Source organism: Schistocerca serialis, chromosome 8 (assembly GCF_023864345.2).
Source record: "Schistocerca serialis cubense isolate TAMUIC-IGC-003099 chromosome 8, iqSchSeri2.2, whole genome shotgun sequence".
Taxonomy (NCBI): Eukaryota; Metazoa; Arthropoda; class Insecta; order Orthoptera; family Acrididae; genus Schistocerca; species Schistocerca serialis.
The window spans coordinates 149,397,826-149,423,875 of NC_064645.1; the positions used below are offsets into that span (position 1 = coordinate 149,397,826).

The 26,050-nt window shown below is 45.6% G+C and overlaps 1 protein-coding gene across 1 annotated transcript in view; it reads right to left on the reverse strand.

Annotated features, from left to right (window-relative positions):
• The window catches only part of LOC126416692 (uncharacterized), a 469,710-nt gene that overhangs the window by 440,211 nt on the left and 3,449 nt on the right, over positions 1–26,050 (reverse strand). Inside the window, exons 2-3 of the mRNA XM_050084494.1 lie at positions 14,897–15,180; positions 8,498–8,641 (exon numbers count right to left, since the gene is read on the reverse strand). Coding sequence (XP_049940451.1) covers positions 8,498–8,641; positions 14,897–15,151 — 399 coding nt within the window. The 5' untranslated portion in view covers positions 15,152–15,180. The remainder of the gene's footprint in view (positions 1–8,497; positions 8,642–14,896; positions 15,181–26,050) is intronic.

Genomic DNA, 26,050 nt, shown 5'->3' on the forward strand with positions numbered 1-26,050 from the left:
GTAAAAAATCAGACGTATTTCTCTCTAAACACTAGAGGGTAAATTTAAAGAAAGTACTTTACTAGAGCATAAGGGAACAATTGACAGGAATGGGGGAGAGAAATGCAGTAGAAGAAGAATGGGTAGTTCTGAGGGATGAAGTAGTAAAGGCAGCAGACGATCAAGTAAGTAAAGAGACGAGGGCTAGTAGAAATCCGTGGGTAACAGAAGAAATATTGAGTTTAACTGATGAAAGGAGAAAATATAAAAATGCAGTAAATGAAGCAGGCAAAAAGCAATACAAACGTCTCAAAAATTAGATCGACAGGAAGTGCAAAATGGCTAAGCAGGGTGTCTAGTGGACAAATGTAAGGATGTAGAGGCTTATCTCACTAGGGGCAAGATAGATACTGCCTACAGGAAAATTAAAGAGACCTTTGGAGAAAAGAGAGCCACTTGTTTGAACATCAAGAGCTCAGATGGATACCCAATTCTAAGCAAAGAAGGGAAAGCAGAAACGTGGAAGGCGTATATAGAAGGTCTATACAAGGGCAATGTACTTGAGGACAATATTATGGAAATGGAAGAGGATGCAGATGAAGATGAAATGCGAGATACAATACTGCGTGAAGAGTTTGACACAGCACTGAAAGACCTGAGTCGAAACAAGGCCCCGGGAGTAGACAACATTCCATTAGAACTACTAACGGCCTTGGGAGAGCCAGTCCTGACAAAACTCTACCATCTGGTGAGCAATATGTATGAGACAGACGAAATATCCTCAGACTTCAAGAAGAATATAATAATTCCAATCCCAAAAAAGGCAGGTGTTGACAGATGTGAAAATTACCGAACTATCAGTTTAATAAGTCAAAGCTGCAAAATACTAACGTGAATTCTTTACAGACGAATGGGAAAACTGGTAGAAGCCGACCTCGGGGAGGATCAGTTTGGATTCCGTAGAAATATCGGAACACGTGAGGCAATACTGACCTTACGCCTTATCTTAGAAGAAAGATTAAGGAAAGGCAAACCTACGTTTCTAGCATTTGTAGACTTAGAGAAAGCTTTTGACAATGTTGACTGGAATACTCACTTTCAATTTCTAAAGGTGGCAGGGATAAAATACAAGGAGCGCAAGGTTATTTACAATTTGTACAGAAACCAGATGGCAGTTATAAGAGTCGAGGGGCATCAAAGGGAAGCAGTGGTTGGAAAGGGAGTGACACAGGTCTGTAGCCTCTCCCCGATGTTATTCAATCTGTATATTGAGCAAGCAGTGAAGGAAACAAAAGAAAAATTCGGAGTAGGTATTAAAATCCATGGAGAAGAAATAAAAACTTTGAGGTTCGCGGATGACATTGTAATTCTGTCAGAGACAGCAAAGGACTTGGAAGAGCAGTTGAACGGAATGGACAGTGTCTTGAAAGGAGGATATAAGATGAACATCAACAAAAGCAAAACGAGGATAATGGAATGTAGTCGAATAAAGTCAGGTGATGGTGAGGGAATCAGATTAGGAAATGAGACACTTAAAGTAGTTAAGGAATTTTGCTATTTGGGGAGCAAAATAACTGATGATGGTCGAAATAGAGAGGATATAAAATGTAGACTGGCAATGGCAAGGAAAGCGTTTCTGAAGAAGAGAAATTTGTTAACGTCGAGTATAGATTTAAGTGTCAGGAAGTCATTTCTGAAAGTATTTGTATGGAGTGTAGCCATGTATGGAAGTGAAACATGGACGATAAATAGTTAGGACAAGAAGAGAATAGAAGCTTTTGAAATGTGGTGCTACAGAAGAATGCTGAAGATTAGATGGGTAGATCACGTAACTAATGAGGAGGTATTGAGTAAAATAGGGGAGGAGTTTGTGGCACAACTTGACAAGAAGAAGGGACCGGTTGCTAGGTCATGTTCTGAGGCATTAAGGGATCACAAATTTAACATTGGAGGTCAGCGTGGAGGGTAAAAATCGTAGAGGGAGACCAGGAGATGACTACACTAAGCAGATTCAGAAGGATGTAGGTTGCAGTAAGTACTGGAAGATGAAGAAGCTTGTACAGGATAGAGTAGCATGGAGAGCTGCATCAAACCAGTCTCAGGACTGAAGACCACAACAACAACAACTTTAAACGAATGCTCTGATAACATTATGCCTCCATCATCGTGTACCTGACGCAGCGTTTCGAAGAATGAGATGAGAGAGGTTATGGAACTTGCAGAGTCATATAGGCAGTCACTTTTCACTCTATCAGTACCTGCGAATGGAATAAGAAAACAATTCATTGACGCTGTTCCGATGTACCCTCCGCCATACACTGTTCAGTGGTTTGCGGAGTGTCTGTTAAGATGCAGATGCAGGATGTTCGTGGTCGATGCCGTTATCCCCAAGGTGATAGTAACACCAGAAGACCGTATCGAATTCCAGAGGATACGCGATTGTTACAGAGGCTTAGTGTGAACAAATATAGCGTACTGCATATACAAAGGAGAACAATTCCTGTACTGTATGATTAACGCTACTAGTGGAAACAGTAACAGTATTTAATTTCTAGGAGTATCCTCAGGAGCGATTGAAAGTGGAAGGACTTCATAAACGAAATTCATATGCCGAGGGGCCGTATTCGTTTGGATGAATCTTAAGAAAATATATTCCATCCACGAAGGAAGCACTTGTTCGATCAACTTCTTTGCGAATATTGCCCTGCAGCGTGGGCACGTAACAAGGCTACGTTAATAGAAGATTCAAAGCTAGTGATATGCACATAATCGGTTACTCAGAGCATCTACCGTAGCAGGTGCGCCGGCCGGAGTAGCCGAACGATTCTAGGCGCTACAGTCTGGAACCGCGCGACCGCTACGGACGCAGGTTCGAATCCTGCCTCGGGCATGGGTGTGTGTCATGTCCTTAGGTTAGTTATGTTTAAGTAGTTCTAAGTTCTAGGTGACTGATGACCTCAGCAGTTAAGTTTCGTAGTGCTCAGAGCCATTTTCTTGTAGCAGGTGCTGTGAGAGGCGTTGTATGTTACGGAGGTTTACAGTTGAAAATTAGAGACATTACGTGTCAGGCAACATGTTTATTACCATTTACATCTCGCAAAACGACCGCAACGGGAAATTAGACCTAAAACGGAAGTTTCCGAACAATCATTCTTACCACGCGAAAGAATGAACACATTGATAAACTGCAGTCTGTTGCCGTGCAGGTGCGACTCATGTGCTAATCATAATATGATTTGCATTCATTACTGTGTGAATTTAATTCCCGTCATTTAATAAATGACTGCACTGAATAACACCGGCGATTTTCAGAAATAAATCTACCTCTATATTAATTACTTCTCTTTACTGGTGGAGGTTTTGCTTGTACACTACTGTCCATTAAAATTGCTACACAACGAAGATGACGTGCTACAGATGCGAAATTTAACCGACAGGAAGAACATGCTGTGATATGCAAATGATTAGTTCTTCAGAGCATTCACACAAGGTTGGCGCCGGTGGCGACACCTACAACGAGCTGACATCAGAAAAGTTTCCAACCGATTTCTCATACACAAACAGCAGTTGACCGTCGTTGCCTCGTGAAACGTTGTTGTGATGCTTCGTGTAAGGAGGAGAAATGCGTACCATCACGTTTCCGCTTTGATAAAGACTGTAGCCTATCGCGATTGCGGTTTATCGTATCGCGACATTACTGCTCGCGTTCGTCGAGATCCAATGACTGTTAGCAGAATTTGGAATAGGTAGGTCAGGAGGGTAATATGGAACGCCGTGTTGGGTACCAACGACCTCGTGTCACTCGCAGTCGAGATGACAGGCATCTTATCCGCGTGGCTGTAACGGATCGAGCAGCCGCGTCTCGATCCCTGAGTCAACAGCTGGGGACGTTTACAAGACAACAACCATCTACACACACAGTTCGACGACCTTTACAGCAGCATGGACTATCAGCTCGGAAACCATGGCTGCGGTTGCCCTTGACGCTGCATCACAGACAGGAGCGCCTGCGATGGTGTACTCAACGACGAACCTGGGTGCACGAATAGCAAAACGTCATTTCTTCGATGAATCCAGGTTCTGTTTACAGTATCATGATGTTCACATCCGTGTTTGGCGACATCGCGGTGAACGCACATTGGAAGCGTGTATTCGTCATCGCCATACTGGCGTATCACCCGGCGTGGTGGTATGGGGTTCCATAGGTTACACGTCTCGGTCACCTCTTGTTCGCATTGACGGCACTTTGAACAGTGGACGTTACATTTCAGATGTGTTACGATCCGTGCCTCTACCCTTCATTCGATCCTTGCGAAAGCCTATATTTCAACAGGATAATCCACGACCGCATGTTGCAGGTCCTGTAGGGACTATTCTGGATACATAAAATGTTTGACTGCTGCCCTGGCCAGCACATTCTCCAGATCTCTCACCAACTGAAAACGTCTGGTCAGTAGTGGCCGAGCAACTGGCTCATCACAATACGCCAGTCACTACTCTTGATGAACTGTGGTATCGAGTTGAAGCTGCATGGGCAGCTGTACATGTACACACCATCCAAGCTCTGTTTGACTCAATGCCCCGGCGTATCAAGGCCGTTATTACGGCCAGAGGTGGTTGTTCTGGGTACTGATTTCTCAGTATCTATGCACCCAAATTGCGTGAAAAGGTAATCACATGTCAGTTCTAGTATAATATATTTGTCCTATGAATATCCGTGTATCATCTGCATTTCTTCTTGGTGTAGCAATTTTAATGGCCAGTAGTGTAATTTTCTCTTTTGCTTAGAAGAGTGTATGAAGAGCCAAGCCACATGAGCAAAATCAGTTTCCCAACGTTAAGAAGACCGCCTTGGGGGCTCTAGGACGACTTTTATAGGAAACACTGCAAGCTGGTGCGATGCTAATGGCAGGTGGTTGGCGCCTTCACCGCTGTTTTCAATACCGGCAATGGCCAGGTGCCTTCCTGCCAGTTTCACACAATTTTACGCGCTCTGAGATATGCACACCCTGGACAGGATTCCCAGAAATAGTTAACGTGGCGTGACGAAAACGTTTTCTCGGCAGGAGGCCGCAAATTTAACGAGTATGGGCCCCGAGCCAAGCAAACCTCAAGGGAACTTTCTTTTTCGCCGAAAACTCGCCTTCTGGAAATTCTGTGTGAAAGGCAGTCAGTTGAAGACAAACACCTCGGAATGCCACGAGAAGCAGCTGCCCTGCTATGTGAAAAAGATTTTTTTTAAATTAAGACACTGTCTGCGATTCCTTGACATCAACTGTATTACGTATAGATCTATTACCCAGTAGTGAAATTTGAAAATTTGTGACGCAGCGGGACTCAAACCCGGATGTCCCACTTACCGTGAGCGGTTGCCTTAACCACTACAGTTATCCGTACATGTTCTGAGGACCAACCCAAAACTTCCATATGTCACACAGTGCTAACAGACAAACAGCTCTGAGTGACACAACCACAGAAATCAATGTAGGACATAGAATGAACGCATCCCTTAGGACAGTGCATCTGAATTCGGTCTTAATGAGCTGTGGCAGTAGACGACTGGCTCATTTGCTAGCAGCACTACATTGCCTGTAGTGCCTATCCTGGTCTCGTGGTCACACAGTGTACATCTTTAAAATGCACCCAATGCTCGGTATATCACTTGGATTCCCACATTAGGGATAACGAGATACCTAAGAATCTAGATGTCTGTTATCGTCATGAGCCTGCCTTTGTCTGAGAGGCTGATATGCATGTCTCAAAGAGGTGGCACTGTTGACGATCCACCGCTGTAAGAAACACTTCGAAGTTAATTCGCTGACAGCGAATTCCTCACCGTCAGCTGTATAGGTATACGAGGTGCGACAATGAAGTAATGAGAATGATGGGAAAAAAAACGTTGCTTACCGTTTTAGTCAAGTTTAGTGTTATCTCCTTCAAAGTAGTTCCCTTCTGATTGCACACACTTTTTCCAGCGATTCTGCCATTGACGTCAACATTTCTGGATGTCATCTTCTGTAATATCCTCCAAGACCCTCGTTACAGCTTTTTGGACATCTTGAAAATGGTGTCCCTAGGCCGCCGTTTTGACTCTTTGAAATAGAGAAAAGTCGCAGAGGGCGATATCTGGTGAATAAGGTGGCTGTGGTAGCACTGAAATTTGTTTTGGTGTGAAAAATTACTATACTGACAGAGCAGTATGGGATGGCACATTCTCATACCAAGATCTCCAGATATTATTAGACGAACCGTTTCTTGACTGATGTTCAGTTCTTCTGCAATCATTTTCACGGATAATCTTTGATCAGATTGTACGAGTTCACGCACCCTGGCCAAGTTGACATCCATCCGTGAGGTTGATGGTCGTCCACTGCAGTCTTCATTTCCAACATTCGTTCTGCCTTCGCTAAACATTTTATGCCAACGAAAGACGAGCTCTTGACGTAACCTCCTCTCCAAAAGCCTTCTGAAGCTTACCGTAAGTTGTCGACACGTTTTTACCCAATTTATCACAAAAGGAAATGGCATACCGTTGCGCAATATTATGCGGTACCATTTCCGTGACTAGAGACACAAACTCGTTTTAACTTATTACAGCATGACTGAGTAGTTGCATCGATGTGGACTGGAAGCAGCTTATAAATCAAGGTCAAAGATATTGTGCCTACACAAACCTGCAGGGTTGCCACATCTTGCAAAGAAAATCAGTCTCATTACTTTATTGTCGCACCTCATAGATCCACGACCCTACAGTGACACAGGAAAATTTATCCTGTACTGGGACTCGATCCATGATGTCCAGCTTATAGTGAGTTGTTATCATATCCACTTCGGCCATCTGCATGCGATCCATGGTCCAACACGAAGTTCCCTATTTCACACTGTCGACATCATAGTCCACTAAATTTATCATATATGGCTCGCATCATTACCTGGACTCCCGCAAAAAGCAGAATGACACAGTGAGAATCGAGATGTGTTGCTGTTTTCGTGTATCCGTCTACGATTGTAGTGGTACAGTGAGGTGACGGAAGTCACGGGGTCCCTCCTAATCTCGTTTCGGACCTCCTTTTCCCCGGTGTAGTGCAGCAACTCGACATGACAGGAACTCCACAAGTCGTTGGAAGTCCTCTACAGAAATACTGAGCCGTTCTGCCTCCATAGCCGTCCATAACTGATAAACTTTTCCAGAGCAGAATTTTGTGCACGAACTGATCTCTTGATTATGTTCCATAAATGTTCAATGGGACTCATGTCGGGCGATGTGGATGACCAAATCAGTAGCTCGAATCGTCCAGAACGTTCTTCAAGTCAATTGCTAACAGTTGTGGTCCGGTGGCATGTGGCATTGTCATCCATTAAAATTCCATCGCTGTTTGGGAAAGTGAAATCCATGAATGGCTGCGTATAGTCTCCAAGTAGCCGAAAACAATCATTTCCATTCAATGATCGGTTCACACCATACCACAACATTATGGAGCCACCATCAGCTTGCACAGTGACTTGTTGACAACTTTGGTCCATGACTTTATGGGGACTGCGCCACATTCGAACCATACCACCAGCTCTTACCAACTGAAGTCGGGACTCATCTGATCATATCACGGTTTTCCAGTCGTCTACGGTCGAGCCGATATGACCACGAGACCAGGGGAGACACTACAGGCAATGTAGTTCTGCTAGCAAATGTACTCGAGCCGGTCGTGTACTGCCACAGCTCATTAATACCAAATTCCGATGCACTGCCCTAAGGGATACTTTCATTCTATGTCCAACATTGATTTCTGTGGTTGTGTCACTCAGAGCTGTTTGTCTGTTAGCACTGACAACTTCTCAAACATCTCTGCACTCCGTCCTTAAGTGAAGGCCACCAGTCACTGCGTTGTCCGTTGTGAGAGGTAAAGCCTGAAATTTAGTATTCTCGAGACACTGTACTCTTGACACTGTGGATCTCGGAATATTGAATTACCTAACGATTTCCCGGCAACGGCCTTGCCGCAGTGGATACAACGGTTCCCGTGAGATCACCGAAGTTGAGCGCTGTTGGGCGTGGCCGGCACTTGGATGGGTCACCATCCAGGCCGCCATGTGCTGTTGCCATTTTTCGGGGTGCACTCAGCCTCGTGATGCCAATTGAGGAGCTACTCGACCGAATAGTAGCGGCTCCGGTCAAAGAAAACCATCACAACGAACGGGAGAGCGGTGTGCTGACCACAATCCCCTCCTATCCGCATTCTCTTCTGAGGATGACACGGCGGTCGGATGGTCCCGATGGGCCACTTTTGGCCTGAAGACGGAGTGCTTTTTTTTAACGATTTCCGAAATGGAATGTCCCCTGCGTAGGAGACCTTTTTACATTAATCACATGAGTACATATGATAGCTCCGCCGATGTTTTTCCCTTTTATACCTTGTGTCCGCGATGCAGCTACCATCTGTGTGTGGGCACACCGCTATCATCTGATAGTGCTGTCGCGCCTCTGGACGGATACTGACTACTAACGTTTGACAGCACTGACCTGCCACCACCTCCAGACGCTGTAGGCGGTCCTGGTGTATCTCTCCCGGACGCCTGTTCCATTGTCGGGAAACCGTATCTTCGCATCCAGCAGACTCAACACCATTCGCTGCAGTCGCCTCCATTGCGCCACGAACGACACCAACTACCAACATAACACGGCGTATTAGATAATATCTAAACACTAGCAATTATAACCAGTCTGCAATAAATAGATGATAGAATACAAGCAGTCTTCAAATATGATGCATTAGCTAGAAGCAATAAGGGTCTAAGTGTGTCCAGTGTGTGACACGACAGACTGAAAAGTGCTCCGAGGTGGCTCGGGACTGGGTTTTGTTTGAGCACACGGCCGTTTGTATAGACGCCGCTGTGATTTATATTTTTTTTTTTAATTTAAAAAAATTAAAGTTTTTTATTTGTGGCTTTGGGTAACGAATAGTGCCATATTAATGTAATTACAATTTCTACAGTAGAATAACAAAAGTGGTTCGATGTACAAATGTAAGTTCTTAATATAAAATACAAACATTTTTCGGGGAGTTGTTCCAGTAATATTATCAATACTATTGACGTATGGTCCCAACAGGACCACGCGAGGTACAATCAATGGATGTCGTGTTTGATGGCTTGCCTTTCTTAGTCTCCAAATTTGTTTCATCCTTTCAGAATGAAGTCTCTTTCTCTCATCAGACCACGGTGTTCTAAACCGTTTACTAATTTCCCTCTGACCGACTATCCAAATACATACCTTTTGTCTGAATCTATAAAGCCTGCCTGAGTTATACCGGCTATTTTAAGATCATCGTTAATTTCAGCGATCCATTTAATTGGCTAGGTCTGCCTTTGTAGAATTCTGCTGTTTGTTTTGTCAACCTAGTGGGTGCCATTCTTTTAATGTTCCCATAAAATTTAAGTCTTCATTTTCTCATGTCACCCTGTATGACAATGCATTCTTCTATTTCCTTATTGCTTCTCGGCCTATAAGTTTCTTCATCGGTAATTTTGGGGTCTAATATTTTCCTAATAATCTTTCTTTTGAATTTCTTCAGTATCCCTCTTTCTGTTTCAAATTAAAGTTTCTGCTCCGTAAACACAATCAGGTATTATTACAGTGCTATAATGCCCTAGTTTACTGAAATTAGAACGTGATTTCTTATTATAAATATTTTGTGTTAATCCGAATGCAGTTGCCAATTTTTGACAGCGAACTTCAGGAACATGTTACAATTTATTTCAGTACGCACGCACCCGTGTTGACAGCTGACGGTACTTACGGATTCCACGGCATTGCCTTAGTTAGTAGCTGGTGTCCCTCTTGCCATGGAAATTCATAATATCTTTGAGTAATGGTGTAACGCATATCGTCTCCTTAGTTATCAAGCTGATGACCAACCGACTGTCTTTGGCACATTTACGTTTACCAGAAGGCAGCTCACGTTTAAACGAGCACTGTCAATGGGTGGTCACTGTTTATTTCGTCGTCTTTTAACATCAAATTTCTTCGGTGTTTTCTCAAGGACTAGACTCTTACTACATGTTCTTCCTACAATATAAACAGTTCTCACGGCCACTGCTTACCAGTAACGTTATCCAAGAGACAATAGGCGTGGCTACAGCCATTTTAACCTCCGGCAGGCGAGCGGTATTTAGCAATATTCTCGACGCCTGCACAGATGGACCTGCTCCACGCCAACGGTTCCTGCAGTCATCAAGGGCGTACCAGATGCACTTTGTGACTACATTATTCTATTTTAGTGCCCGTTCCGATTGTAACTAAGCCATTAAGTTATATTCTACTCCACAGGTTGTAAGATCTGAAGGTGATTTCTTAAAAGATCGAAAGCGGCCGTTTAAAAATAAAAATTAACATCTTAAACGCTACCACGAGCGTGTATGCTGAAATATATTATAAAATAAAAACACTAAAAGAGAAACACCAGACAATTACAGACAACCAGCTGTAGCTATAACAGTACCAAGATAACGTCAGAGCAGTTTTCACAATAGAGCAACGATAAAACTGTGAAGTACAAGGCAGGTTCGTTATACAAATTAAAAACACAAAATTACGATCCAGGGTTCCCAATGGATCAGTCCCAGAGGAGGACGACATCCACACGGACGTGTAACTAAAGGATGGGTAACGACGTCTTTTCCAAGGTAAGTTCTTAACGCAAAGTAAAAACACTAACAGATGTCCCAGTTTCGAACCGGGCTGGTTCCATAGAATGACAGGATCCACACATCATACACTACTGGCCATTAAAATTGCTACACCAAGAAGAAATGCAGATGATAAACGGGTATTCGTTGGACAAATATATTATACTAGAACTGACATGTGATTATATTTTCACACAATTTGGGTGCATATATCCGTAGAAATCAGTACCCAGAACAACCACCTCTGGCCGTAATAACGGCCTTGATACGCTGGGGCATTGAGTCAAACAGAGCTTGGATGGCGTGTACAGGTACAGCTGCCCATGCAGCTTCAACACGATACCACAGTTCATCAAGAGTAGTGACTGGCGTATTGTGACGAGCCAGTTGCTCGGCCACCATTGATCAGACCTTTTCAATTGGTGAGAGATCTGGAGAACGTGCTGGCCAGGACAGCAGTCGAACATTTTCTGTATCCAGAAAGGTGCGTACAGGACCTGCAACATGCGGTCGTGCATTATGCTGCTGAAATGTAGGGTTTCGCAGGGATCGAATGTAGGGTAGGGCCACGGGTCGTAACACATCTGAAATGTACCGTCCAATGTTCAAAGTGCCGACAATGCGAACAAGAGGTGACCGATACGTGTAACCAATGGCACCCCATACCATCACGCCACCTGATACGCCAGTATGGCTATGACGAATACACGCTTCCAATGTGCGTTCACCGCGATGTCGCCTATTCGGATGCGACCATCATGATGCTGTAAACAGAGCCTGGATTCATCCGAAAAAATGACTTTTTGCCATTCGTGCACCCAGGTTCGTCGTTGAATACACCATCGCAGGAACTCCTGTCTGTGATGCAGCGTTAAGGGTAACCGCAGCCATCGTCTCCGAACTGATAGTCCATGCTGCTGAAAACGTCGTCGAACTGTTCGTGTAGATGGTTGTTGTCGTGAAAACGTCCCCATCTGTTGCCTCAGGGATCGAGACGTGGCTGCACGATCCGTTACAGCCATGCGGATAAGATGCCTGTCATCTCGACTGTTAGTGATGAAATGCCGCTGAGATCCAGCACAGCGTTCCGTATTACCCTCCTGAACCCACCGATTCCATATTCTGCTAACAGTCATTGGATCTCGACCAACGCGATACGATAAACAGCAATGGCGATAGGCTACAATCCGACCTTTATCAAAGTCGGTAACGTTTCACCGGGCAACGCCGGTCAGCTGCTCTTTGTGTATGAGAAACCGATTGGAAAATTTCCTCATGTCAGCACGTTGTAGGTGTCGCCACCGTCGTCAACCTTGTGTGAATGCTCTGAAGAGCTACCCATCTGCATATCACAGCATGTTCTTCCTGTCGGCTAAATTTCGCGTCTGTAGCACGTCATCTTCGCGTTGTAGAAATTTTAGTGGCCAGTAGTGTATATTCACACAGGGGTCCAAAACCAAAGCAACAAACTGCTATTTCCCCGTCCTGTGTCCAATTCATGATACAACTTTACAAACTGTCAACAGATGTCGTTACAATCGTGTTCTGCACGGAAGATGGCATTCCGATCAACGGACAACCACGCCAACAGTTACGTCAGGGCACATATCATGCGGGTAATGTTTGCAGTTTAGTCCCACACCCACAATCGCTGCGTACAGTCACAGACAATGCAGTATGACAGAGAGAAGACGCCTACAGGCTGTCTGCTGTGAAAGGACGTAAGAAAAATGAAAACAGGAGAGTCGCAAACTGATGTGGCCGGTTTGCTTAATGTGAATCGTTCTGTTGTTTCTCGGATGAGGCTACAGTTCATAGAGACCGAAACTGTATCCTGGAGACCAGGACAGGGCCGACTCCATGTGACATCAGAAAGAGTGGACCGCTATTTGGCTGTAAGGACACGACGGTACCGCCTTAGTACTGCACTGCAACTGTTATCTGACCTCGCAGCATCCTCTGGACGTGTTGTATCAAGCAAATGGTGTAGAAAAGGCATCGACGGACTGGCCTTTATTAACGGCGACATGCTGTATGTGTGCCTCTGACGCGTCTTCACAGAAGAGAACGTATAGAGGGGAGACGTCACCTTGCCTTGTGGACGACTGAACAGTGCGTCAATGTTCTTTTCACAGATGAGTCCCTACTTGGTCTGGAGAGCGATTCTTGCTGGATCCGCATCTGGAGGGCACGGGGAACACGATTTCAGGACCCAAACATTGTGGAAAGAGACCGATATCGAGGAGGATCTCTAACATTGTGGGCAGAGATTCTATGACCACTCGAACACCCATTTATGAAATTTTACAGGCGAATCAACAAGATTTAACTGCTTTAAGGTGCAGTGAGGCGATTTTGGGATCACATGCGCTACGAGCCTTGCAAATGGCCTCTTACAGCGCGAACAACACTGGTGCAGATATGTTTAGGCTGTCTGTAACAGTATATTTACGTGTTCCTTACCCGATCGGAATGGAAAAAGCGCCATAATTGTTTAAATACTCAACACACAGCGATCTATTTCCGGACACATTCTCTAAATAAACTATATTCCCGGATTCGATTCCCGGCGGGGTCAGGGATTTTCTCTGCCTCGTGATGACTGGGTGTTGTGTGATGTCCTTAGGTTAGTTAGGTTTAAGTAGTTCTAAGTTCTAGGGGACTGATGACCATAGATGTTAAGTCCCATAATGCTTAGAGCCATTTTGAACCATTTTGAAACTATATTCCAGACACCGCCTTGTATTCTATAAACTGTTTATAAACAATATGCTATACACTGCAGTCGGTCTACCACAAAATCACCAATCGTCTGAGTCTTCGTCCCACATATGTCAAGGTGGGGGAGGAGGAGGGGGAGGTCTGTGAGGTTCCCCAGAGTGGCAGGAGTTAATTAATTGATCGATTTAATTAATTAGACAATCAAATTGATATGTATAATGTGCTAGTATCGACGAGGGGAGTTCCCAAAGGGGTGGGGAAGCAGTATTCTGAGGAGAAGGGGCAGGGGGGGGGGGAGGAGAGGTGTGTGATATGGAAAACGAATTAATCCAACAATAGGCTAAAGACCTGTCAATCAGAAAGACGGATTTTCCCCAGGTGGTCATAACCAACCTAGCAGAACAATAGGTGAAGGTCAAAAAAGAATAACAGGTTTGCTCCTGAATGTATATTTGCTCCTGATGTAGGCAACCTGCAATGTGAGGCCATGCTCTCTTTGCCTTACTATTCAAGTAACTTATATGTATTATTGACAATAACCATGCATTTATCCCTGAGAAAAAATAATGCTGGACCACAATGCTAGCTTATCAGGAAATACAATCACAACCAACTACAACCGAAGCCTTAAGCACAAACCAGGTAGTCAACACATGTAAATAAAATATTCTACACTGACACAACAAGCTAGAATACAGTCAAGGATATACTATTACAAAACTTATCTCTATGTCCCATCACTGTGTCTTTTCGATTCAGTTGGAGTTGTAACATAATCAGAGCACACCACAGTGTCATCAAGCCTATTCAAATCAAGTACTGCTATTTGAGTACTCCTCTACCAATACATGTGCAACATGGCGTCACAGTGTTTTGACAGTTCAAATCCTTCTCACACACTAATGCTGTAGAATACTCAGTATTGTAGAACATTCAGTATAATGTCATTTATTGAAACTGAACTACACTTCTCGAACAATCACTACATACACAAAAAAACAAAATAATATGTAGACGACCATTAATCAAGAGTGTCGGTGAGGTCCGTCAGAGCTGGTCCTAGCTGGCGAGGAACTGGCTGTACTGCTGCTGCGCTGGCCTTATAAAGCCGGGGGAGGTCGGTGGAGTACTCCAACTTTCCCTGTATCTGTGAGGCGACCTCTGTAGAAAAAAGTTCGCATTAGTCTCTAGCAAGTTCTCTTTGTTTTGAAGAATTGTTTTCCTCTTGGTTGCGCCTGCCACTGCTTGTGTATGTTTTATGGTACATAGGGGTCTGCATGGCAGGGGCCGTCTGTGGCAGACGTAATAAATGCCAGCACAAGTGCAGTTCTGGGGACACTGAATGGCACAAATCACTCTTATGCCCTGCTTTAGAAACGTCATAATCGAAACCCCCTTGCACTTAATTTCGATGCCCCAGCAAAACGATATCTGCGTGGCATCCGCCCACACCCAATCAGCGATCAGCAGGTTGGAAATTAGTTGGCGCGCAGATACCCTTAGGTTGGCTCACCTTCACAAACCACGAGAAGCCGCAGGTGCAGATGAAGAAAACCTCACGGAAGACTTCGGGGTCGGTTGGCGTGTCGATGAGCATCTGGACGGCAGTGAGAGAGCAGATGGCAATTTCGGTGGTGGCGATGAAGATGGCGCCCAGCAGCCGGAAGCCCGGCCTGCGTCCGCCAGGGGGCCTCCAGACCCCAATCCACGACAGCGCCACCGAGCTGGGACCGAGCAGCTCTTGGCTCTGGCGAGCCGTGTCCGCCATCCCAAGCACCAGTAGGGCCGCCAACGGATCTACAATGGAACAGGGGTGCAGTAAAGTGACAGACGAAACGCCGTAATCACTGTTGTAGTTTATACACTAACTTACACTCTGAAGAGCCAAAGAAAGTTGTACTCCTGCCTAATATCGAATAGGGCTCCGCGAGCATGCAGAAGTGTCGCAACACGACTTGCAATGGACTCGGCTAATGTCTGAAGTAGTGCTGGAGGAAACTGACACCATGAATCCTGCAGTGCTGTCCATAAATCTGTAAGAGTACAAGAGGGTGGTGGTCTCTCCTGAACAGCACGTTAAATGGATATGCTGAATAATGTTCATGTCTGGGTGGTTTGGTGACCAGCACAAGTGTTTAAACTCAGAAGAGTGTTCTTGGAGCGACTCTGTAGCAATTCTGGACGTGCGTGGTGTCGTACTGTCTTGCTGGAATTGCCCAACTCTGTTGGAATGCACAATGGACATGAATGGATACAGTTGATCACACAGGATGCTTACATACTGTGTCACTTGTCAGTGCCGTGTATCTAGACGTATCCAGGGTCCCATGTCACTCCAGCTGCACACACCCAACACCATTACAGAGCATCCATCAGCTTGAAGAGCGCTCTGCTGACATGCAGGCTCCATGGATTCATGAGGTTGTCATCATACCCGTACACGTCCATCAGCTCGATACAATTTGAAACGAGACTCCTCCGAGCAGGCAGACATCAACAGTCCAATGTTGGTGTTGACGGGCCCAGGCGAGGCGTAAAGCTTTGTGTCGTGTAGTCATCAAGTATACACGAATTGGACTTTGGCCCGAAACCCCATATCGATGATGTTTCGTTGAATGGTTCGCACGCTGACACTTGTTGATGGTCCAGCATTGAAATCTGCAGCGGAAGGGTTGCGCTTCTGCCACGTTGAACGAGTCCCTTCAGGCGTCATTGGTCCCGTTCTTGCATGATTTTTTCCTGGCCGCAGTGATGTCGGAGGTTTGATATTTTACCAGATTCCTGATATTCACGGAACATTCGTGAAATGGTCATACGGGAAAATTCCCTCTTCATCGCTACCTCGAAGATGCTGTGCCCATCGCTTGTGCGCCGACTATAATACCACGTTAAAACTCATTTAAATCTTGATAACCTCCCATTGTAGCAACAGTAGCCATCTAACAACTGCGCCAGACACTTGTTGTCTTATGAAGACGTTGACTGTTTGCCCATCTCTGTATTTGAATACGCATGTCTATACCAGTTGCAGTGTATGATGCAGCTCTACACTCTTTCCTGCGTCTGACTTACCAACACTTCATATTTGCTCCACACTGCACATGTGTTTAAAAATATAGTCCGCACGCTACCGTGCGGTGCGTGACGGAGGATAACGCCTACCGGTACTAGTCATTTCCTTTCCTGTTCCTGTTGCAAATACAACGAGGGAAAAACGGCTGCCTATTTATCATCGTACAAGCTCTAATTTCTCGTATCTAATCCACGCGATCCTTACGTGAAATGTATGATGGTAGCAGTAGAAAATTTCCGCATCGGCTTCTAATGGAGGTTCTCTAAATAGTGTTCCTCGAAAAGAATGTCGCCTTCCCTCCAGCCATTCCCATTTAAGTTTCCAATGGATCTACGTAATACCTGGGTGTTGTGCGAAACTTCCGATAACGAATCTAGTATCCCGCCTGTGAATTGCTTCTACGTCTTTGTTTAATCCGACCTCGTGCGGATCTCAAATACTCGCACAGTGGTCAAGGATAGATCGCAGTATACGCGGCCTTCTTTACAGATGAACCACGGTTTCCCGAATTTCTCTCAGTAACTCGAAGTCGACTATTTGCCTTCCCTATCACAATCCTTACATGCTCGTTCCATTTCAAATCGTTTTGCAACGTTACACCCAGATATCTAAACGAAGTGACTGTATCAAGAAGCACACTTCCAATGCTGTATCCGAACATTAGAGGTTTGTTTTTTCTTCTCATTCGCATTTACTTACATCTTTCTACATTTAGAGCTAGCTACCACTCAGGACAATGACTAGAGGTTTTGTCTGAGTGATCTTGCATCCTCATACAGTCACTCAACTTTGACCCCTTCCCATACATCATAACATCATCAGCAAACAACTGCATATTACTGCCAACCCTGTCCATCACATCATTTGTTCATATCGAAAATAATAAGTGTCCTATAGCTTTTTCCTGGGGAGCGCCTAACGATAATCTTGTCTCTGATGAATACTCGGCATCGAGGACAACATGCTGGGTTCCGTTACTTCCTCGGACCGCCTTGCTATGATAAAGTCTAGGTCTCCCTTTACAGTTTTCACATTCCACTCTTTCCTCCGTTAGCGAAGTGTTTCTCATTGCTTCAGGATGCGTCCTGTTAGCATGTGCCCCATTATAGGGAGACTATGACAACTTTTCTCCTCAGTTCGAGTCGGTGCATCTTCATTGCAACTACCAATTCAATCTGCAGCATTCCTCTGTGGCACAGCGTTTCATAAGCATCTATTCTTTTCTTGTCTTTACTCTATTTCTTTAGTTTCCATATATGGTAACACTCTACACCAACACTAAGCGCCTTTTGTTGTGTTGTCTACAAACGTACATGACGCATTACGAAGCCAATGCACCTCATGCCCCGTATGTTCACTGATGACTAACAGGAGCATCGCATAGTTTATGCGAGTCCACCTATCTGTGGTACATAGGCTTCAGTCACTAATATATGACTTGTATATCCAGTACATCTTTCGGACGGATGGGAAGCATGCTCGGATGACCGAGGCGGTGACCACTCGTAGTATGTGGGAGATCCGGGTTTGAGTCCTGGTCTGGCATGTATTTTTACCAGTTGCCATTGACTCATTTCAATGCCCTCTGCAGCTAATGTCTTTGAAAACCTTTGAACTGCCATCACTAACTGTCGACACTGGAATAGGTTACACTTTAAAGTAGTAACGAAGGAAGGAAGGAAGTAAGGCCCTTTGGCTATGGACGTCGTACGAGACGGAATACAAGCTCGGATTGTGTCAAGGATGGAAGGATGGGGAAGGAAATCGACTGTGCTGTTTCAGAGAAACCATCCTTGCATTTGCCTAGAGCGAGTTAGGGAAAGCACCTTAAAATGGTAAATGTGTAGGTAGCAAAGGCGCTTCCAATAACGTCACGCAAGTTATGAAATACACTCATATTCTAAAAACCTTATTTCACTGAAATAAAGTTGCACTTTACACTCGACAGCAAAGGGATAGGGCCACTGTAGACGAAACGGCAGAAAATTCAGACCATTTGGCAACGGCAGCAGAAAATCTGATCCTGGGTTTGAAGTCAGAGAAAGCGAGGCATATAATTACGAAATGTGACATAGCTGACGTTCACTCTGAAACTTCCTATGCCCCAGGTCTCAGGATTGTTTAGTTTCTGGGAAAGTACGCCCTAGTACGCCTGCTGCCTATGAGACAGATTGTGCATCAGACTGATGGTTCGAAAAGCGGCGACAGCAGCTGGATATCAAGACACAGGCTGTAACTGGTATGCTGTCTGGAGTGGCCGAGCGGTTCTAGGCGCTTCAGTCTGGAACCGCGCGACCACTGCGGTCGCCGGTTCGAATCCTGCCTCGGGCATGGATGTGTGCGATGTCCTTAGGTTAGTAAGGTTTAGGTAGTTCAAAGTTCTAGGGGACTGATGACCTCAGAAGTTAAGTCCCATAGTGCTCAGAGCCATTTGAACTACTTTTTTGTAACTGGTAACGCGCAGATATTTTTTATGTGGAACCCTAATACGTGTGTTGGTTGTTTTTCCTCTGCGTCGAACCGTCTTCCCGGGAACATGCCACATAATTTACTACGTGATTTTTTCTGCACGGTCATAACGGGATCACTAAATTAACTACCATTGTCACTATAGACTGCCCGTTTTTCTTCCACGCGTCCACACTTCAACACCTGACTTGCCGCCCAGGGGAAAATAATTATTAATGGCGTGCTCTTGCCACATGTAGTTGGGGGTACTACCCAATCTAAAAAACAAAGACTTATAATAGCCAGAATTTTTATTCTGAGGTTCTGGTGTTCAGCACACCGTCGTGAGTCACCAATAGGAATTTCTGCACGTATACCCATTATAGTCTGTATATGAAGCACGAAGGCAATAAAACGGCTTTTGTTTAACTGTTTAATACAAAACAGCTGCAAATGAAAGTCATATTACACGCAGAATTTTTTTGCTAAAATGTTCGTCTTTTGCAAAATGAAATCATAGGTTTACAAGTTTTTAAATGCAGATTGATGCTAGAAACTTGGCAGCCGCAGGTATATGGATTCATACCATCATCGGGAGCACTCTCTCGTCAATTTTCTCGACATCTATTAGTTTTTTGTGTGGTGTGGTGATCCGAATAAGCAACCTTTTTTATCTTACCAACGAACCAATTCACCAGAAAGAAAACGACCATGGTATTTAGAAGAATGTTTACCCCCACTAACAGGCTTGAGAGTAACGAAATAGCTGGCCTTACTGCATGTAGCCTACCCTGTTATTCGAATAGTTCTGCATTTCAAAAAATAGCGAAAGATACTTCGTCAGAAGAGATTTCGAACCGCTGAAATAAATTTATCGGGGAATGATTCTCAAATTACCAAGAAAATAAATGTTGGGATAGTGATTCTCAAAAGAAGGAACCGAACTTTAGTTCCTCCTCTTTACCCCCCTGCCCCCCCCCCTTTGCCACCTCTCTCTCTCTCTCTCTCTCTCTCTCTCTCTCACTGTTTCTCCCTTTAACTCTGCCCTCCCAAAACTAATAAAAAATATCAAGTGGATTTCGTTTAGATTACCCTTTTCCTCTTAATTAGCAATCTCCCCCTCCTTCCACTCTTTTACTTTCGTTCTCTGTCATTAATCCCGAAATCTACGAAATAGTCCAATCTTAAATGGTCTGTTTCGTAACTCACTCTTTGTTCTCAAAACTTTCACGCCTTGTATCCTTTTCTCCCAATCATAAATGGAGCTATGACATACTGAGGCGTCGCAGCTAGGGCGCGATTGCGAATTTGTCTATTAAAGCTTTCTTGTATGAATGTATGTGAGCTCCAGTGTAAGCAGTCAGAATCTTATTCGATCTGGAACGGGCGAGCTGTGTCCTGCAGACATGCGTCATGAGCATGTGGCGTGACTGCAGCGTGTGAAAGTAGCGGAGAAGCGGTTACAGAGTAGTTACATTCTCTGGAACTATAAAAATTAATCACTGATCTAGAAATAGCGTGAGGAACTTCATATTAGGTACATAACCTTCTGTTGTGTAAAGGAACAATCTTTCAAAATCTGAAGACAATAACTGTCATAATTTGGAAGTTAAAAAAGGAAAAGTCAGTAAAAAACGTGACTATCCACGACACTTAAAAAACTAATTCAATATATATATATATATATATATATATATATATATATATATATATATATATATATATATATATGTTAATAGTTCACCAACTGTGACTATTTGAAAAGATATGTTAACACCTTCAGTGTTTAGATTCAAATTTGTAAAGTTCTCATTTTAGAAATCCTTTCGTAATTATGTGTTAGGGTGAGTGTGAAAGAGAGTACTTGTGTGAGTGTATGTGGGACATTCGCAAATATCAGAGATTTTCAGTTTGTAATTCTCTATAGGAACTTGCAAGTGTTCCAGCTTTGTATCGTTGGAACGAATCCACCAGTGGTTCTCCTACTAGTGGAGACGGATCTCCAAGTATGTTTGAATATGTAAGAGACAGCCAGGACGTTCGCGAATATATAGTTAAATTCCAGACGTAAAGTACAGCTTAAGGTTTATTTCATTTTATTTGTTTAACAAGAGAGTTTTGAGTTGCTTATTTTAATGACATCAATGAGCTGAGAGCAGTGGTTGGTTCTTGCTAGATTTTGGCGCGAGCCGTGCCCTGAAAGTCAGTTCTGATTGTCCGTAATTCTGCACAGCCAATAAGAGGTGAGACGGTTTGCCACTAAACGCTTGAGATAGAGGGGCTTGCAGAGGCAGAGAGGAGGAGGAGCCGGTGGACTAGCTTTCGAAGGAGCCGGTCCTGCTGTAAGTGTCCGAACGCATTATGTGTAAAATGAAGTGACATTGTGTCTTCGGCGTTTCGGTACAGTGGTAAAGGTAGCTGGTGTTTACCATTAACTATTTGCGAAATTTAAAGAGTCGAGAGATACTTTGCTCTGGAGAAAATCACGTGTGTAAGCTTTGGACTAAAAGTGTGGCGGTACTAAGTAAATTTTTGTTTACTGAGTGTTTATGGCAAGCTAAAACTTTATTTAAAGACAACCTCTGACTGCCGAGTGCCAAAGTAAATGATTTCGGAATTGGATAGGAAAAGCTCTGGCTGTTTGTGTGTGACGAGGTCTGTGAACAGGAACTTTAATGATTTAAACACATGTTGCCTGATGATCTTGGTTAATAGCAATTAAAAAAATCGTAATGCAAGTTTAAAAGGACCTTTGAACTTAGAAATTGGAACAGCAACCCATTTCCGATTTATTCTTTAGAGTTCACAAGACTATTTTCAGTTTTTTGTACTTATAGCGGCCTACGACGTGTAGTTATGAAATCTCAGTTTCTTCACCACTGCTTTTCTGAGATCTCTTAAGTAGATGCAGTCAGGGGTTACGTGTGCAGATCTGCAGCAGTAGGTGGACAACACATGTTGCAGAACCTCCCCCTGCGGGTCCGGGGATTAGAATAGGCCCGAGGTATTCCTGCCTGTCGTAAGAGGCGACTAAAAGGAGTCCCTCCCCCTCAAGAGGGTAGTTAGCGCCTGCGTCCGGAGACGGACGGTTCCACGACCTCTATTTGCGGTCATTTTGCTTTTTCACTTCTCGTTTCTTCCTTCCTTTGGTTTGCTCTTCTCCACCTCACTGTCTTCCTTACTCTTTCCCTTGTCTTCTTCTCCTTGCCATCTCATTGCCTTCTTCTCCTTGCCTTCTCATTGCCTTCTTCTCCTTGCCTTCTCATTGCCTTCTTCTCCTTGCCTTCTCACTGCCTTCTTCTCCTTGCCTTCTTCTCCTTGCCTTCTCTGGTCTCCGCCTCGGCGTTTGAGACAGTCTGTCCTCTCTCTCCCTCTCTGTCTTCTTTTTCCTCTTCTTCCTTCCTCCCTGTGCGTGCCTGAAGGCCGACCCTCGCGTTCGCACGCGTAGCCGGTGACGGGGTAACGCGTAATTCCCCGCCCTGGGTAGACAGTAAGGCACGCACGTACCCCCTGGTAAAGGCCAGGCCCAGGGAGGGGTGATTGCCTGAGCTGATACCTTCTGACCATGCCGATTGGTCCCTCCGTCTGTTTCTCGGGAGGTGTGACCTGAGGTGTAAACATTCACCTAAGGCGGGAGTGCCCTCTGAGAGGGTCCCCACAAGGAAGGAGCGCGCCATCGGAGACGCTGGCAATCATAGGGGATTCCTCCGCAATGGATTTCACTCCATCTCTCTCGACTTCTGCCCAAAAACGGAAACTTGACCAGCCACCAGTGACAAAAGTACTACCGCCTGCCCCACAGTTCCTCGTCGTTTCTCGATCTGAGGACGGAAATGATTTTTCCTCTGTCAACCCTTTCGTTATCCAGAAGGGCGTAGATGCCATAGCCGGATCTGTCAAATCTTGTACCAGGTTGCGTAACGGTACCTTGTTACTAGAAACTGAGAGCGCCTTTCAGGCACAAAAACTGCTTCGGGCCACCTGCCCCTTCATCAGCTTCTGCTAAGACGAAGACCACGAAGTCAGATGCACGGGCCTTCAAGAAGGAACCGTCCCATGCAGACTTCCTACGTACCTCGACCTCCCAGCCTTCGACCGGAACTTCCACCAAACGACCTTACAAGAAGGCTCATAGGAAGCACAGTTCTCCTTCTCCGCCACGGCGCATTTCTTCTCCTGCGCCACCCAGCGGTTGCCGCCCCAGGCCGTCATCCGTTTCGCCTGGCCGCACCGCTGGTAGCCGAACATCTGCCCGTTCACCGGCGGAGGAAGCTCCCCCTCCCGGCCATCTTCCCAAGATGACCGATGAACCTATAGACCCAATGGACGATGACTGTCCGCCTACTGATAGCGGAGACAGTGCTCGCTCGAAGCCAGGCCCTCAGCGGCCTTCGATGTGACCCCTTCTTTCATCTTCCTTTTTTTCTTACGATGGCACTTATTCACTGGAATATTCGCAGCATTCGCTCCAACCGAGAGGACTTGAAGTTGCTGCTCCGCTTGCACCGTCCGCTCGTCGTAGCCCTCCAGGAAACGAAGCTACGCCCATGCGATCAAATTGCCTTGGCACACTACACCTCTGTGCGTTTTGACCTACCCCCTGTGGTAGGTATCCCGGCTCATGGAGGGGTTATGTTGCTGGTCCGGGATGATATTTACTACGATCCCATCACGTTGCACACCGGCCTGCAGGCAGTTGCCCTCCGCATTACTCTCCCCACTTTTACATTTTCCATTTGTACCGTTTACACTCCGTCGTCGTCTGCCGTTACCAGGGCAGACATGATGCAACCTATTGCTCAGCTACCTGCACCATTTTTGTTAACTGGAGACTTCAATGCTCACCATCCCCTTTGGGGCTCTCCAGCATCCTGCCCGAGGGGCTCCCTGTTAGCAGACCTTTTCAACCAGCTCAATCTTGTCTGCCTCAATACTGGCGCCCCTACTTTTCTTTCAGAAACATCTCACACCTACTCCCATTTAGACCTCTCTATATGTACTCCCCAACTAGCACACCGGTTTGAGTGGTATGCACTTTCTGATACATATTCGAGCGACCACTTCCCGTGTGTTATCCATCTCCTGCAGCATACCCCCACTCCGTGCTCATCTAGTTGGACCATCTCCAAAGCAGACTGGGGGCTCTTCTCTTCCAGGGCGACCTTTCCGGATCAAACCTTCACAAGCTGCGATAGTCAGGTCGCACACCTCACGGAAGTCATTCTCACTGCTGCTGAATATTCCATCCCTCACCCTACTTCTTCTCCACGTCGCGTACCGGTCCCCTGGTGGACCGCAGCATGTAGAGACGCTTTACGTGCTCGTCGACGTGCTTTACGCACCTTTAAACTCCACCCTACAGTGGCGAATTGTATCAATTATAAACGATTACGTGCACAGTGTCGCCGTATTATTAAAGAAAGCAAGAAAGCCAGCTGGGCTGCTTTCCCAAGCACCTTCAACAGTTTTACTCCTTCTTCTGTTGTCTGGGGTAGCCTGCGCCGTCTATCTTCCACTAAGGTCCACTCACCAGTTTCTGGCTTGACGGTCGCGAATGACGTCCTTGTGGCCCCTGAGGCTGTCTCCAATGCCTTCGGCCGCTTTTTCGCAGAGGTTTCGAGCACCGCTCATTACCACCCTGCCTTCCTCCCCCGCAAACAGGCAGAGGAGGCTAGGCCACCCAACTTCCGCTCCTCGAATCGTGAAAGTTATAATGCCCCATTCACCATGCGGGAACTCGAAAGCGCACTTGGCCGATCACGGTCCTCCGCTCCAGGGCCTGATTCTATTCATATTCAGATGCTGAAGAACCTTTCTCCTGCGGGTAAAGGTTTTCTTTTTCGTACTTACAATCGCATCTGGATTGAGGGACATGTTCCCGCATGCTGGCGCGAGTCTATTGTTGTCCCGATTCCTAAGCTGGGGAAGGACAAGCACTTGCCTACCAGTTATCGACCCATCTCGCTTACCAGCTGTGTCTGTAAAGTGATGGAGCGAATGGTTAACTCTCGATTGGTTTGGCTGCTCGAGTCTCGACGCCTACTTACCAATGTACAATGTGGATTTCGTAGGCGCCGCTCTGCTGTTGACCATCTGGTTACCTTGTCGACCTTCATTATGAATAACTTCTTGCGGAAGCGCCCGACCGCGGCTGTGTTCTTTGATTTGGAGAAGGCTTACGACACCTGTTGGAGGGCGGGCATTCTCCGCACCATGCATACATGGGGCCTTCGCGGTCGCCTCCCTCTTTTTATTTGTTCCTTTTTAATGGATCGACAGTTCAGGGTACGTGTGGGTTCTGTCCTGTCAGACACCTTTCGCCAGGAGAATGGGGTGCCACAGGGCTCAGTTTTGAGCGTCGCTCTCTTCCCCATAGCGATCAATCCAATAATGGATTGCCTCCCAGCTGATGTATCAGGCTCCCTTTTCGTGGACGATTTTGCCATCTATTGCAGCGCGCAGCGTACGTGTTTCCTGGAGCGCTGTCTTCAGCGTTCTCTTGACCGTCTTTACTCCTGGAGTGTCGCCAATGGCTTCCGTTTTTCTGCCGAGAAGACGGTCTGTATTAACTTCTGGCGCTACAAAGAGTTTCTCCCACCGTCCTTACGACTCGGTCCCGTTGCTCTGCCATTCGTGGAGACAACAAAATTTTTAGGTCTTACATTTGACAGGAAACTTAGTTGGTCTCCACATGTGTCATATTTGGCTGCCCGTTGTACCCGTTCTCTAAATGTCCTCCGTGTTCTCAGTGGTATGTCGTGGGGAGCGGATCGAACCGTCCTACTTCGCCTATATCGGTCGATCGTCCGCTCCAAGCTGGATTATGGGAGCTTCGTATACTCCTCTGCACGGCCATCCATCTTACGCCGCCTCAACTCCATACAACATCGGGGTTTACGACTTGCGATCGGAGCGTTTTATACTAGTCCCGTCGAGAGTCTTCATGCTGACGCTGGTGAGTTGCCACTCACCTACCGGCGCGATATACTGCTTTGTCGGTATGCCTGTCGGCTACTGGCAATGCCCGACCACCCGTCTTATCGTTCCTTTTTTGATGACTCTCTCGACAGTCAATACGGGTTGTATGTCTCTGCCCTGCTACCCCCTGGAGTTCGCTTTCGTCGCCTCCTTCAACACCTTAATTTT